General features: G+C 37.7%; 1 protein-coding gene across 3 annotated transcripts in view; it reads right to left on the bottom strand.

Moving 5' to 3' along the window:
* CACHD1 (cache domain containing 1) overlaps positions 1-17,416 on the bottom strand; it is a 162,333-nt gene that overhangs the window by 89,418 nt on the left and 55,499 nt on the right. For all 3 annotated transcript variants that reach the window (XM_042463873.1, XM_042463871.1, XM_042463874.1), the window contains exon 2: positions 15,391-15,453. In XM_042463873.1, the coding sequence (XP_042319807.1) occupies positions 15,391-15,453 (63 nt within the window). The remainder of the gene's footprint in view (positions 1-15,390; positions 15,454-17,416) is intronic.

The following is a 17,416-nucleotide window of genomic DNA, read 5'->3' as shown; positions in this document are numbered from 1 at the left end:
TACATTATAAGCAATGTTGCCAACAAGCCTTGAATATATTTCCCGGAATGTTTTACCAAAATCCAAAACCCCCAGAATTCCCCAACATTTACTGGAATATTCAGTCAAAATACCCAGAAAGAAATTAATTAAATTCCCTGGATTCCGGGGAATTCCCCAGAAATTGACAACGCTGATTATAAGACACAATTAGTTTTTACAGTTTCAAGAATTAACAAGATTCATTCATTCTTTCTCTCTCTTTCTCTGATTTTCTGTCCTGACCAACTATTACTGCATTGCTTTCATAACCCAATCCCTGAAAACATGTAATTATGTTTAACCCATTTCAAAGTCCTTCTCAAAATTCTTATGAGGATCTTCCAACAGCTTGCAGCCCAAATGAAGAAAGAGAATAATCTTTTACCAATTTACAGCTCACAGCGAAATGTTCAATATCACAGTTTAATGCATTCTGCCTTCAGAGACAGATAAAGTTCTTTAATTAGTGATATCTAACTGGTTAGCTTTCTATGCTCTCCAATCAGCAGTCCCTTACTCACTTTCACACACAAGCTACCTCAAGGAACAACCTGAAAATACAACTCAATTTGTGTACTGAAATATGTAATTGGTCTTGGTCTATTCATTAGTCTCTGAGACTGACAAATGTCCTTCCTAACTATTAATAACAGGCCATTTCATCATGATTTAGCTTCTTACATGAATAATGAGGCCAACATTGATAACAGTAGAGACTTTGCCTCAATTGCTTCCATCAAATAATACAACTCAATTACAGGTCTCCAAGGGACATACCGTAGTTTTTAGCAAAATGTTGTTCAAATGAAATGACTTGAAGAATTATACTTAATTGGAATTGTAGAATGATTTATTACTAACACACCAGAGAACTGCTAATTGTCCCAACTAAGCTGTGAGTCCTATAACATTAAATTGTTTTCACTTGTTATGATATAGCTGAATAGGTTGTCTGTTCTTCCCCAACCAAAGAAATAATTTTGCTGAATTATTCTCTTTCAGTTCAGAAAACTACAAAACTAAAATAGTTTGTAGCTTCAGAAAAGAATAATATACAAATAAGATTTCTAAAATTACAAAAGGTGCTTAAAGATGCTTTCCACAATATGGATAAATGCAAATTATATACACACAGAGAGACATAAACAAGTGTCCACTTGGATTTCACATCCCATAAATTTGTTAGTTCTGCTTACTCCTATAGAAGCTATTGCCCATTTGAATGTTAGACTAAACCACATTAGTTTAGTTTGCATAATAGAATAATTTAAACCATAATATAGTTTGATAAGAAAGAGTCTACATGATCCTGGCGCATGCACCTTTCCACTTCCACCTCCAAGCCAGCTTTTGGTTCTGTTTTTTTAAACCACAGTTTGTTCTTTTGTCTGAACCAACAAAGTGGTTAGTATTAACTTTGGTTTCTTTGAAAGAACACAACCTAAAAGCTTGTTCATAATCCAATAAATTATGCTTTAGTTTAACATACAAATGTGACCACTTAGAGCCCTCCAATGTTTAATATGCTGGTACAAAACATCAGGAAAGTAATTATCTCTTTACTTCTGTTCCCTGGGTCCCAAAAGAATAATTTATCTGAAACATTTCTGCTTTAAATGCTGTTGAAATCTTGCAGCAGAATGGGCAGGTTACTGTCACCTCCTAGGGTTGGTCTTCAACTACATTTTAGTTTCAGTTCTAAGATATTTTGTTTGCAGTGAAGAAACAAACAGAAAAGGTTTACTTTTTAACAAATAAAAAAATCAGAGCTATGCAGAACAATATAATACAGTGGTACTCAAACTTTTTACGCCTGGGCACCCCTTTATATCTACATGCAGACATTGCCCCCCTCTCCACTTGATGTAGTATATGAATAAAAACATTTTATTTAGTGTACATGTTTTCATTCTCATATTCATGTATGTTCATATTTTAACACTGTATAAGGAAATAGCATCATTCAAATTAGAAGAGTTTTATTTAAGTAAATTTAATATTTAATCCAAGACATATGTAAATTTTATACATAAAAAAGTTTGGGAAGAGGAGGAAGGATCAGGGCCTCCAAGTCTCATGCCCCTCCCACCAGCAACTGTTGTTGGTCCTGCTCAACTGTTTGAGAACCACTGACAAAATAGCTTTCCGTGTCTTTTTTTTTTTTTGTGTGTGTGTGTGGAACATCCAAAATATAAAACACAGACTGTGACTGCTATGCATACAAGTTGGACGATCATTCGTGTTTGCTTATTATTTATGTCCATATTTAAAGGCACTTTAAAATGCTACTACTCCTATTTTCAATATTTCATCATAACACCAGTGCATTTCTCAGTTTCTTCAGAGATAGCTTAACTTATTTCCGTACACCCCTTGAGCTTTAAATGTTCCCTTTATTGCTAAACTCTTTCTGATGTTTCCTCCCTCCCTCTTTGTCCCTTCAGTAGGGCAGAAGGAAGAAGTGCTTCAGAATATTCTTTATTAACGCCAGTTATACATTATTAATGTTATAAAACTGTATGCAAAATATGCCTCAATTTAGTCAATGCTTATTTATAATTCTTGATGTAACAAACGGCATGGTTCCAAGAAGAACCTACAGAATTTTATTACTTAAGAAATACAATCTTATGAGAATTGCAAGGAATTCAACTCTATACTTCTGTATCATGAACACACATGGATATACAAATAGTTTAATGAATCTGTCCTATCTATGGTCACTCATTGCTTCCCACATGGCCTGATAATCACTAGCTATTGTCTCACAAAATTCAAACTAGGGTGCTTGCTACATCTACAGTGATCTTATCATATCCTCTGTAGAAACTATTTTGTATGTTCCATTGCCAAGCTTTATCCGATATCATCTCTTTAACTTATAGCTGGATTTAGGAGGCAGCCTCATCCCCTATCTGATGACAGGTTGAATTACAAACAGGAGATCTATAGGAATGCCTGCTATCTATCAGCTGTTTCTTTCCATATGATACAATGCTAACACCTTCCTAAGAGCTATAGTTAAGCCTGCAAAGGGGGCTTGTTTACACAGCAGTGACACTTCCTGACCCTTTCCACAAGCAAACTTATTCAGGTTGCTGCATGTAAAATTTCAGGAGCTGCTTCTGTAATAGATATCAAAGAGGATGACCCTATCGGTTATCTGTTCTGGCATATCCTAGCAAATCTTCAACAAACAGATGAACTTGTGTATTTTTTAAAAAATGGAGTTGCATATTTAACCATGTCCTGCAGAACAATTTTGTATTAAGAAGACATAATCCAGTGTGTAGCTTAATACAACTAAAGGCCACCTGAAACTATGTGACTATATCATGCCAGACTGTCCAAAGCAGCAACCCAGAAAATACCACTCTATTATTCTATATGCTTTAAGAAAAGGTCCTTGAATTGCTTTTAACATCAAAAGGTATGAGGGCAGCAATCAGAATATTACTGTAAGCTACAGGAAAAGAGATTCCACCTGACAGTAAGAGCTTTTTGACAGTGCAACACATTCCCTCGAAGTGTGGTGGAGTGTCCTTCTTTGGAGATCTTTAAAGAGACCATCTGCCAGGGGTGCTTTGACTGTGAGTTCCTGCATGGCAGGGGGTTGGACTGGATAGCCCTGTCTCTTCCAACTCTCTATGATTCTATGTCTCTTTAACAAAGGCTATATATGGTTGGCATCCTGTTGGTCCTAACTAAAGTAGACCCATTCAATCAGTTGTTGAACGGTGAGTCAACAAAAGATAGATTTAATGGATTTAATGAGTCTACTCTAGTTTAGACTAAAATAAGTTTCAGGACTGTTTTCTTTGTCTGAATAAATCTTTGTTTCTTCAATTGTTTTTTTAAATTGGCTTTGTTGTTGAAAAATAAAGCAGTTGCCACTCTCAAGCTCTTGCATAAATCTAGAACATGTTATCAACTGATATATACTCATTCCTCCACATTTGTGGCTTTGACTTTTGCAGATTTGATTATTCATGGATTTTATTAATATGTTCTCTCTAGGAATATCTAGATCCTCCAGCACAACCCTATGGTAAACTTTAACCAAAAGTCGCATTGAAGGACCCAGAGATTCTTAAAGATAACACTTTGTTATTGGAGTACAGGTTGTGTCTCCCTTAGCCAAAATGCTTGAGACCAGAAGTATTTTGGATTTTGAAATACATGTACATTTGCTTATTGATACCTAATGAGATATACTGGATATGGTATCAAGGTCTAAACACAAAATTCATTTATGTTTTATATACATATAGCCTGAAGATAATGTTATACAATATTTATATAATTTTTGTGCATTTTTGTGCATGAAACAAAATTTGTATATACTGAATCATCAGAAAGCAAAACTGCCACTATCTCAGCCACCCATGAAAAAGCTTTTGGATTTTGGAGTATTTCAGATTTCAGAAAAGAGGGATTCAACTTGTAGCATAGAAACAGCTATCCCAACAACAAGAAAATTCTTCTTTGGGTGGAAGGCAACTTGTAGTAACAAAATAGGTGTGTGTAGATCTTTGTTAGTTAACTCTTGAATATGAGTTATATGAAATCCTTGCCATAAGTAAATTGGCAGCAAGCTAGATTAGTCTTGCTTAAGAATATATGAAAATTAATCTAATCAATGATAAAAGCACTAAATGTGGCACCAAAAACAAAAATGGGTGTAACCTTGTAGATGGAGGATAAGCAAAGGAACAGCAAGGATTTCTTAATGGAAATCTGGACAAATGATTTCTAGAGTGAATTCCAATGGAAAAAATGGGGGGGTGAGACATTCCAAGCAAAAAAAAGTGGAAAACACTGTCTGTGGCAATGAAGGAAATCAGTCCAAAGGTGAAAGCAAAAGGTTGCAACTGAGAAGGAATGTAATAAGATGTGTCAGGGTCCACTGAGGGTGGACCCTTGTGGAAAAAAAGAGCCAGAGGGTGCCTCCACCTTGTAGAAATAATGCAGTTTGACACCACTTGAATGGCAATAGCTCCATCCTACTCAATCCTGGGATTTATAGTTTTGTGAAGCACTAGTATTCTTTGGCAGAGGAGTCTACATACCTTGTAAAACTGCAATCACAGGATTCCATAGGATGGAGCTAGAGTACAGCCAGAGTCCCATAATTGAAAAGGGCAGTTTAAGATAATTAAAAGATCCAGTGTCAAAGAGTAACAGGCCAGAAGCAACAAATTTAGTTTAAATGGTTCCCAAACTTTGATCTTCCAGCTGTTTTGGACTTCAGCTTCCAGAAGCTTCAGCCTGTCTAGTGAACAATCAAGGAGTTCTGGGAGCTGAAGTGAAAAACATCTGGAAGACCAAAGTTTGGGAATCATTGCCAAAGGCAGAATATGGCAAGGCATAAAGAGCAGAAACTTGATCTGGCAGCAATTCTTTCACTCTTACTGAAAAGCTAGCCCCAGGACCAAAGTGGACCAAGTGATTAGGAATAGCTGTTCAAGACCTTTAATTTAAAGCTGAAATGACAAAGGAGAAATGGTGACCTGCCAATGGGAGAAAAAAAACAGACCCAGAAACCTTCAGGAGAGGCAAATAATCTTTTAATCAGGCTGCAGGGCCTGTATGTGAATGTGCCTTCAAATCACCTGTCAATTTGTGGCAACCCAGAGAATTTCATAGCCTTTTCTTAGGCAGGGAATACTAACAGGTGGTTTTGCCAACCCCTTTCTCTAAAATATAGCCTACACTACCTGTTATTCATTGGTGGTCTCCAATCCAGTCACTAAACAGGCCTAACCCTGCTTAGTTCCTGATATAAGATGGAATCTACTGTTCTACACAAACATAAATATGTAGTCATTTATTATAGCTTGGACCATAGATCATTTGCGTACAAAACAAATGGATGAAATTGAAATATGTATAGCATTGAAAAAGAAATCATATAGATATAAAATACTTAACTCAGTTTTTTTTTAAAAAAAGAAATGTTTTTGAAAACCCCAAGTAGTAAACTTCAGGCTACTTCAGGTTTTTTGTGTGGAGAGGTTTGGCATTTTGGGGGAGTTTATCTGGGCCCCAAAGAGGTACTGGCCTCCAGACCTGTTGTAAGGACTGACACAAAAGCTGAGAACGACAGAAGATTATCATACACTTTTTGTCTGCTATCTGTACAATTATTCTCTCATAGGCCAGTATAACAGATGAAGAGCTGAGACCAACCAGTAAGCTCACAGCTATGGTAAAAAATTTAATTCGTTGAGGATGTCTTAACCACTGCATTTATATAACTTTAGGGGGTGGAGTTGGGGAAGAAAGTCAACGTGATGAGTATCTTAGCTTATTGTTGTTGTATGCCTTCAAGTCATTTCCTACTTATGGCAAACTTATAGTGAACCTACCATGGAGCTTTCTTGGCAAGCTTTTTTTTCAAGATGGGTTTTGCCTTTGCCTTCCTCTGAGGCTAGCTCATGGGGAGCAAATCAGGATGATTTTCATTAACTTCCTCTTGGTTTTAAACAGTGGAAATTAATTACATGGTTCTACTTGAAAAAGCAGTCAGTTTTCCTAAATCTGTCTCATTTCATCATATCATAGTGCACCAGAAGCAAAATATATCACAACAGCCCCTTTAAAATTTTTGCCAATAAAATTGGGTCCAATTCCTATTTTTAAAGTTCAGTCTTTTATTATCAGTGCAGCTGAAATGTGATGTCTCATAGAATGGTTAGATTACTCCATGAAAGTCAACTTTGGTTCAGTACATATCACCAAGAAGCGGTGTTCAGATGACGATTCTAGGGTTAGAGACTGTGCACCAACCACATGGTCCCTAACCCTAGCACGTCACGTCGTCGTAATGGCGGCCTCCGCCATCATGACATTAGCGACATGCAGCATATAGACGTTGCTACGCGTCACGTACATCATGAGTGCGCCAATGGCGCACTTGTGATATCCAACCAGCATATGAAGAAGAACTTGGTTTTTCTCGGTTCTTTTTGGGGTGGAGGGACACCGCGCAGTTTGGCTGCTGCAGTGTCCCTCCGGAGGAAAACCGGCCACCTCCAGCCTGCCATTTTGGGGCGGTTTGCTCCGCGCCTTTGTTACACATTATACTTTGTCACAGTTTGTAAAAATAAATAAATAAATAAATAAATAAATAAATAAAATCCCACAGTTACGTCTTACAATGCATGGTTCTTAGGTATCAAATTTATCCCATAGATTTATTCATTATTAATTAAATTTATTCTAGGGAAAAATTATAAATGTTTGAGAATTAAGTCTTAAGTTTGACATTAGGTGTCATGAAAACCTAACATAAGAACTATTTTACACAAGGCCAAACAGCTGAACTTTTTCCATGTCCATAGTTTGCAGGAAGTTGGCATGCTTAAAACGTTATAATGGATTGGTAGGTAGGTAACATTCTCTGCTGATGAACTGGCAACAAAGGTGTTTTGGGTGACATTTAAGAGGATGCTAATGAATGACAAGGAGAGGAAGGGCTGATAGAGGATTAAGTTTGCTTACAATTTGTCTGCTTTTGTTTTAATATTATCTATTTGTATATATTACTCTTACACATAAAACTCCAGCACTTGTGATTCATTAGCACTAAAAGACCCAGTTACAATTAGAAGAGAAGTGCTCACTTACTCTTTCGATCTTTTCAATCCTGAGCTTTTAACCATGGTAGTTATGTCTATGGGGAGCCCCATCTATCTTCTCTGACAGCTAAGTATTCATCACAATACTTAGAATGTTTAGACATTTATTTATATCTAGTTAAGAGTTAATGTATGCGTCTAGGCTATGGTGTAAGCAATAACTATTGGAAGCTTTACCAGAAGACCCCCCTCCATATCTCTCCCATCCCGTCTTCTAAAAGCTGTTGTATAATTCAACCCATATGATTTTAAGTGGTGTACAGACCACCCAGAAAATGGCAGGGAAAAGCATTATCCTTTGAATAAAGCCAATGAAGCTGTCTTTGAAAGGATCAAGATGGTTCCAAAAGGCCTAGATTTTATAGTTACTTCGACAATAAGTCTTTTTAGCTCTCAATTTCACACAAATTCTCTCTCTCTCCTCTCTCTCTCACACACACATATTCAACATGCCCACAGGAAAGGTTGTCTTGACTACAATGTGCAATTTTATGTACCAGGATGACCAAGTGTCCCAAGATATAAGAATATGTTTGCTTTATTTCTGTCAGAGAGCAAGAGAAACTGTTTTGCCATCCTTATATCTTGTTTATTCATGTTTCAGATGTAACATGAATACTGTTCACAAACTACTAGTTCACTACAAATGATATTTTATGTTAGGAAATTTGATTGAACTTGAATGTTATGCTTTGTGAGATAAAGCTGCATACAGTAGTAAAAAGTTGCATTATCAAAAATAAGGGAGTTAAAACACCACAGTATTCTGCTTCTTTTAAAAGTTCCTCACAAACTTTAAAGATGTATGGTTGAAGTTGATTTTCAGAACCCAAGAAGATGTAAAATGGATTGGTCTCTTTACACATTTGAACCAGTTTCTTCAGCAAATACATGACAGTAAAAGAGTGGGTATGTTTCAAGTATGCTGCTGGTTATACAAACATTCTAAACAAAACTCAAATAACTATGAGATTCATTTATTTTTTTAAAACTACAACATACACCTATTCTCTTTATACAAATTACTCCTGGATCAATAAAATGAGTTTACAGAGTATCTACTAGAAATGCTAAAGCCCTACATGGCTTGGGCCCGAGTTACTTAGGGACCACATCTCCCCGTATGATCTGCACCGCACACTTAGAACATCTGGTAAGAACTTAATGGAAACACCGTCTTCCAAATAAATTTTCTCATCCCAAAAGGCCTTTACAATAATGGCCCCGAGGAAGTGGAATGGTCTTCCTGACGAGCTCCGTCTCACGACCCCCTTGGAAACATTTAAAAAGAGACTTAAAACTGTACTCTTTCACCAAGCTTTCCCCGCCGAGGAGTGAAGACCAATATGCCTGTCTGACAACGATATTCTGCCTACCCCTGGATGTTTGGTGGACTGATGTTATTGATATATTTTCTTCGTATTTTATAAAATTATTGTATGTACTTGATTTTAGTAGCCTGTAACCCCGCTTCGATCCATCGGGAGAGGCAGGGAAACATAAATAAAATTTTATTATATTATATTATTATTAACGAATTGTTTGTGATGAGAAAATACACCGTCTCCCCCAAAGGACTGTTGGTAAATACTTCATCTAAACACATCCTTTCTTGGGCTTTGTGCTATGCTATGAAACATCCTGCATTAAATGTTTAAATTGGAAAGTATTTAGACTGAATGACAACTGTTATTACAGAATTTTGCCAAATCACATCACTAATAATTTCAGCAATTAAGGTAAAGTAAATATCTGAAACCAATCACTCTAAATCATAAACAGCTTTTGCCACTGCCTTTTTTTCTTATTAACATCACCAATAATATGTCTCTTAAACACTACTGGACTAAAGTGTTGGAATTTTCCCTGGCAGCAGTAGGATTGTTTGCAAGCTATTCTACTACCTAAACACCAAGACACCAGATCCCATCTTATCCTGGAAATTAAGCAGGGTCAGCTCTCGTTAGTATTTGGATGGGAGACTGCCAATGAATATCAGGTGTTGTAAGCTGTATCTCTGAGGAAGAAACTGGCAAAACCACCTCTAAGTATTCCTTGCCTGAAAAAACTCTAAGAAATTCATGAGGTCACCATATGTCGATTAGCAACTTAAAGGCACATACACATACAGGGCTATATTTCAAAGGAAGAAATTGGCAAATAAAAAAAGCTCTTTGGATATTCCTTGGCTAAGAAAACCCTATGAAATTCATGGGGTTGCCATAGGTCAACAGGTAAATAGAAGGCGCACACACACACTATTGCAGCTTCCTTGACTGAGTGTTATTATGTGCTCATCAACTGTTTCTGATTTATGGAGACCCTAAGGATGGAGTTTTCTGCAAATAAAAGTGCATGACTCATCATCCAAGGTCACCCAGTGGATTTTTATGACCAAGCTTAGAATCAAATCTGATCTCCAGAGTCATAGACCCTATACAGACAGCCAAAATAAAGCTGCTTCGAGTCACTTTAGAGGTATGGTATTTCAATGATGCATGCGTCCTAAGAGTGTGGAAGCTGCACCAAAGCTGCACTCCAGTCCTTAGGACTAGAGCATAGCTTTGGTGTGGCTTCTGGACTCTTAGGATACATGTATCATTGAAACACCATACCTCCAAAGTGACTCGAAGCAGCTTTATTTTGGCTGTCTGTATCAGGCCATAGTCAAATGCTCAGACCATTAAACCACACAGCTCTTGTTGAATCTATCTGGAATGTAGTCTTCTGGAATGCAGTCTTCCTCTTTTCTTACTGTCTTCCACTTGAACAAGCATTAATGTCTATTCTGGTGATTCGTGTGTTATTTATTTATTTATATCGTATGCCACCTTTCTCCTGCAAAGGGACACAAGGTGGTTCACAGATATCATTTAAAAACTTTACAATGCATTTTAACCATTAAAATCATACTGCGAGCACAGAATAGAGATTCCTACAGAGAATACTCTACTAAGCATGTGTAGCTCCTCCAGTGCAGTTCTATAGTCAGTGTTTGTCGGACCCTGACCACAGAGTTGCACTGGAGGACCTAGAGATTCTAGAGAGGTGTCCTCTCATGTAAAAACTTGGTGTTTTTGTCATTTGCAGTTTTTCCATATTCACGGGGGGGGGGGGGGGTCTTGTGCCCCTAAACCTAGTGAACATGGAGGGACAGGTGTACATAAAATATACAAAAGTTAAAAATATAACTGGAACATTTCTTTACATGATATGGCCAAAGTACAACAGGCCAAAGTTTAGTCATTTTTATGTATTGTATGTTCTATATACAAATTAAACAGACAAGGTGCTCAAATAGCCTTGCCTGAGCCCCTTGTCAATTGGAAACCATTCTGTTTCTACATATTCTGACCTGACAGTAGCCTCTTGTCCTACATACAGGTTATGCAGGACAATCAAGTATTGTAGCATATCTGTTTCTTTAACAGCAATCAATAGTTTTTCATGATCTACAATCAAAGGTTTTGGTATCATCTATAAAGCACAGGCTGATTTTCTTCTGAAATTCTTTGGTACATTGCATAATCCAGTACCTCTTCTTTTTTAACATTTGGTATTTCTTGCTCTCTATATGGTAAAAGTCTTTGATGTACAGTTTTGAGCAAGATTTTGCTTGCATGGGAAATTAATGCAATGATGTATAGCTACTGAAGTTGCTGGTATACCCTTTCTTGGAGACTAGGATGTATACTGAGTGTTTCCAACCTTTGGGCCATTCTTTTGTTTTCCAGATTTGTTGAAAGACTTTAGTTGGTACTAGAGTAGATTCTGTCTCTGTAGATTAAGACAGCTCTATTCCTATGCCATTTGTTCTTAGTGAATTATTTCCCCCACATGTGCTGAGTGTAGCATCTACTTCACTTTCTAAAATTTCACCTTCATTTGGTTCTTCCTTGAATTAATCTGTCATCTTTTTGTCTATTTTATATAGTTCTTCCATGTATTGTTTTCATTGTCTTTTTATTTCCACTTGGTCATATAGGCCTGTTACAGACAGCCAAAATAAAGCTGCTTCGAGTCACAGTGGAGGTATGGTGTTTCAATGATGTATGCGTCCTTAGAGTCCAGAAGTCGCACCAAAGCCACGCTCCAGCCCTAAGGACCAGAACGTGGCTTTGGTGTGGCTTCTGGACTCTTAGGATGCATGCATCATTGAAACACCATACCTCCACTGTGACTCAAAGCAGCTTTATTTTGGCTGTCTGTAACAGGCCATAATGTGTTCCCCTGCTGGTAGTATAGCATCCCCACTCTTGGTTTAAATTGACCTTTGATTGCTTGAATCTTGTGGAAGATGTCTCTTGTTCTTCCTTTTTGTTGTCATCTTCTGTGTCTCTTCATTAGTTATTATAGTAGTTTCTCCATCTTCTGATTCCAATTATGTAATATATTTGATTTCTATATTGGCCACCAGGTGAAGTCCATGTATACAGTCACTTCTTGGGTTGCTTAATGGATACGTTTGTGATGAACAAACTGCTGGCTTCGCAAAATTTCCCTACATCTTTGATTTTACTCTGTTTGCTATTTTTTCTAATCGCCTTACACTGAGAGGTATAAAAACTAGCTCTCTAGAAACCAGAAACAACCTTCTATGCAACTTCCAGGATCAATTAACAGAAATAAACCAATAGCAATAGAAAAGACTCACTGTACAAATCACTTAAACGAAGTGTACCTTGAAACTCAAAACCTTTACAAAATAGTGAAGCCTTGTATTTTAAAATGCTACTTTATATAAACTAATCTTCATGCTGAAATACTGTTCTGATAAGCAATGGCAACCAGACAGAGGAAACTACTGAACAATGCTAACATGAATAAACAAGTAACTAAGGAAAATATAATATACATTAATTGAGTAAGCACAGTACACTCCTTGAAGTATAAACTAAATAACTTGATATCAATCATCAGTTCATCTGTTATCAAGTTATCAGAGTTCATAGCCACTTACCCAGCAATGGAAGCCAAGGTGATAAATCTGTTCATTAGTGAATTTGTCAACACTTAGTTATAACCAGTTCATATGACTTAGAACAGTTGCTGGTGCCATCTATTAACAACCTCTTGTCAATTACTGTTTTGATATGGCAAGATGCTCTAATTAATAATAGCTGTTACCGACAACCAAACAATGAAAGGGTAGTTGCAATTTTTATGCAATATTCATGGCCATGCTAAATATCCCTTGCTTCAGTTTGTAAAATGGCTTCAGTTCTATGTGACCTTGCAGTTAACATTAATCTAGCAACAGCCACAGGAATCACAAACATCAGTAACTTTGCAAATTTAGAATTTTTCTCTGTTCATCAAGTTTATGTTAAAGCTCATCCTTACTCCAAGGATCTGAGAACAGCACCCTTGACATTATCCTGTTTACATGGAACATCTATGCATGCCACCTACTCTTGCATAAGGGTATATCCAGATTTAATACTCAGTTTGCACCATGGCGCTTGCTCCTGCGAGACTTAGTACAGAATCTGAGAGAATCCTGTGGCACTATACAAACCACAATTCTTTAATTTTCTGTGAACCTCAGTCCAAGTATCTACAGTCCTCCCTCCAGATTTGTGGGGGTTTGGGGAATGAGACCTCCGCGTATATGGAAAAACCGCAAATAACTACACACATACACTTAGAAGCCAGCTAAAGGGAAGGGTGAGCAGGAGAAGAGCAGGGCTGCATGCTTCTTTTTTTCCTACCCTTCTGTCCCTTTAATTGGCTCCCTGTCCCTTCTCCTCCCCAATCCTTTCCCTGGGCAGTCCAAGGAGAGTATTTAGGAGGAGAAGGCAAGAGGTGCCTCCGCCCCTCCGAAACCTTTCTCCTCTCTGATCCTTTCGCTAGGAAACCCAAGGAGAGTATCAAGAAGGAGAAGGCAAGAGGTGCATTGGCGCCTCCAAGACCCTTTGCCTCCTGATCCTTTCCATTGGAAGCCCAAGGAGAGGACCATGGAGGAGAAGGCAAGAGGTGCCTTGGCCCCTCTGAGACCCTTTGCATCCCCATCCTTTCCCTAAGAAACCCAAGGAGAGGATCGGGGAGAAAAGGGTCGGGGGGGGGGGGGGACAAGGCACCTCCTGTCTTCTACTCCTCGATCTCTCCCTGGGCTGCCTAAGGAGATATTGGGCAGGGAAGGGGAGGAGGAATGCCCACATTAGCAGCCTTGACCTCGTGAATAATCAAAATTGTGAGTCTCAAGGCCATGAATATGGATTGCAAACTGTAAATGCCTCTTGTTTTTATTTTGTAATTGCATTTTAGAATACATTTCTTTGCACACAGTGGTGTGTGAGTCTGTCCTCCATATCACTTTGGAATATTAAAAAAAATCAACTGAAAGTTAACTTAATATCGAAGGAAGTCTTTATATCAAGATTCTATCTGTTAATCCAAACCCAAATTAACTGAGTAACAGATTTTGTTGCTCCTGAATGGCTACAAATATTTCCCTTACCCCATGGTGTGATAGGATGGCAGAGTCAATGTATGCTCCCTTTTCTAAAAAAAACCAAACCACAAAACAGCAACACACTTGTTTCTTTTTAGAAAGCAGAGGAAATCACTGTGCAATATATATCATCATGACCTCATGGTTTAAGATGGCAAAATAAATGGAAGATAGAGCTCACTATAGTTAGTTATGAAGTATGAGACCAATCTCTGGGGGGGGGGGGGGGGTTGGCAGGAAAGGCATAAACTCTTCCTTTTCCATTCCACAACCTTCAGTGGATTTCTAACAGCATTTTGAGACACTCTGAAGTTACATAGCAACTTTGGACGTTTCCTTCATTAGAAGACCACTAATAATGGTCAATTTAACAAATTGACAGTAAAATCCACAATTACCTCCACTCCAGTAACATATAGCTGGGGGAGAGTGCTGTTTCCCAGGGACATGTAGCTCACAGATGACACACACTTTCCCAGCTGACTGAGCCAGAGATGTGAAGCCTAGTCACAAGTCAGAAAGGACTTAAAGTCACACAACAACAACAACAAAGAGTAAGCTTTAGCGTACTCTGTCACACAGAAAAAGGGTTTGCATTCCTTCCATAAGTGTTTCTGAAAGCAGAGCACCAAAGTAGCCATCTTAATCAGTATAGAAAGACATCATGCCTATGTTACTTGGTATAATAAGGAACATCAGGTAACCCGCCTCTTGTGTTTATCATTAACATTGGGGATAATTGGCACACATTTGCTTCTTTTGTTTTCCCCACAGACTTTTTGCTTCCAAATGGCTCTTCCAGGAGGGCTCACATGGCCCTCCTCATTCCATCTTTCTTTGATCTACTTTCCCCCAGGCAGAGGACAAGTGAAAGTGCTTCCAGATGAACTGTCTTTGTTTTGTTTTGTCTTATTTACACTTCAGGAGGTTTGAATGCTGTTTTCTTGAGTGAGAGAAGCTTTATAGAAACCCTGGTCTACTATGAAAGTAACCATCTAAAAGACATCAAAGGGGAGAGAAAAGTAGCATGACACCTAACCCAAAAGCCTCTCAATTTAAAAAAAAGCATTAATCATGAAATAGCAAACACTGGTGAAATCTGCCCATGCCACAATACCTTCAACCCCAGTTCAACAGCATGAAAACACTACAGGAAGAAAAGCATACATATGGAACAGAAACTATCTATTGCAGATATAAAAAATTGATGGTGAAATTAAGAGTATTATTACTACAGTATTAACATCATAAAGGCAATCAGAAAACATTTCCTACCTGCTGAACTTCACTTTCACCATTTGAGATTTTTTCTGTGTACACAAAGGAGTTGAATATCCGCTGGAAAAAAAGTTTTAAAAAGACTTCTTAGAAACAGAGGCAAAACAGTAACAACTGAGTACATTTACAAGGAAAAAGTCATATACTGTACAGAACAGGTAATATACAACAGATTAAAGATTAAAAGATTATGATAATGGAGACTGGAAAAAAAACCATACCAGTTTCATTAAACACACATATGCTTTCATAATTAAATTAAACAGATGTTTGTGTTCTGTGGAAAAGTATAGGATATTGCATCCAGAGTACTTGCCATAGAATCCAAGTGGTTTACATTTAAGATAGATATGCTTCAAATTTGAAATCTGGTTTTCTCTAAATACATTAGATTGTTTACATATAACATACTCTTAATGAAATGCAGTATTTTTTTAAAATGCAGCTTAACTTTCAAGGGCTTTTGTTTGCTTTTTGACGTTGTTGTTGTTCTTAATGTATTCAGAATCTGTATAGATTTTACTTCTACTCAAATTGTTTTATTTAGTATGCAGAGATAGTACTCCATGAACATCTGCAAGTAGTGGGAAAGGAATAGAAGGATGGGTGTATAGTTCCAGGGTCTTAGTATGTACTTATACATTGGCTGTATGTCTTCAAGTCATGTCTGATGTATGGAGAACCTATCATGTGGCTTTCTTGGCAAGATTTGCTCAGAGGGGGTTGCATTTGCCTTTCTCTGAGGCTGAGAATGTGACTTGCCTAAGGTCACTCAGTGGGTTTCCATAGCCAAGCAAGAATTCAAACTCTGGTTTCTAGAGTCATAGTTCAACACTCAAACCATATCAAGCTGGTTCTCATACATATACATGCATGGTCACAGATGCCCCAATGCTTTACAAATGTTGATGAAGGAAACAGAATACAGAAAGGGGAATCTCCCTTTCTACTCACATATACACATATAGACACACACAAACAACCAAGCTGAATGCTTTCAATTACTCTCCTCTTTGGTTTTCTAATCAAAATTCAGCTGCTCTTCTTCCCTCTCTCTTTCCCATAGCTAGGACAAAAAAAGTGAGAAGGTAAGAAAGCTTTGCCAGTTACTTTGGTTGTGGATTATCTTTATCCGTAATTTCAGCATGCTTGCTTTGAGCTCAAGGGAAGAAGTCTATTCCTTCCCACAGACCAACCACTTAGAGGCCAGATTCTACCCGTCACTCAATTTATCCATACTCCAAAGTTCTTAATAAGATTTATCTTGGGCAGAACAGAGAGCTCTCACACACCTTCTCTTCAGTCCAAGTCCATCAAGAGTCTCTGGTGTCCTTCACAAGAATAATGGTTATCTGTTGCCAATCTTCAGGAAATGGTTATCTTCCATTTAGTGGATAGATACAGCTAACCTGACACTTTCCCAGAAGCCAGTTTATGCTACCCAAGGGTACATGGTACATACAGTAGTCTCTTCCTCCCGATAGCAAAAAGCATGCATGCTCAAATCCGTTATTTTCAATGGCACACATGGCCGTGTGCACACGCACCCATTTAAAAAGCTGGTGCTTGCTGTCTGTGGAAACTCAAAACACAGGCACAGCACCGATTAGGTATTTATTATCCATATACATATAAAAAACAGAAATGACATTTGAATTCTTAAGGTTTTTCTAATCCATATGTATATGTGAGGTTTACTCACAAATGCAATCTTGACTCTCCTCTTTCAAATCTCTGAGCTTAAAGTATTGTTGCAATGCCTAAATTAACTTCTTTCTCATTTTCTAGGTTTATGAATTTATATTGATACTATCGTACTGAACGTAATAAATATTCAATTCTAATGATACTGTACTAGTCAGCACTCTGGATCCACCAATTCTGCATCAATGGATTAAACCATTCATGGCTTGAAATACACACGCATGCACGCACGCACACATACACCAAAGGCTAACCTTGTTTTGCCATTTTATATAAGGGACACCATTTTATTACATTACTGTATATAATAGTATACTTC

Source organism: Sceloporus undulatus, chromosome 4, assembly GCF_019175285.1.
Source record: "Sceloporus undulatus isolate JIND9_A2432 ecotype Alabama chromosome 4, SceUnd_v1.1, whole genome shotgun sequence".
NCBI lineage: Eukaryota > Metazoa > Chordata > Lepidosauria > Squamata > Phrynosomatidae > Sceloporus > Sceloporus undulatus.
The sequence above is the reverse complement of the archived record's forward strand: the minus strand, read 5'-3'. Positions and strand labels throughout refer to the sequence as shown.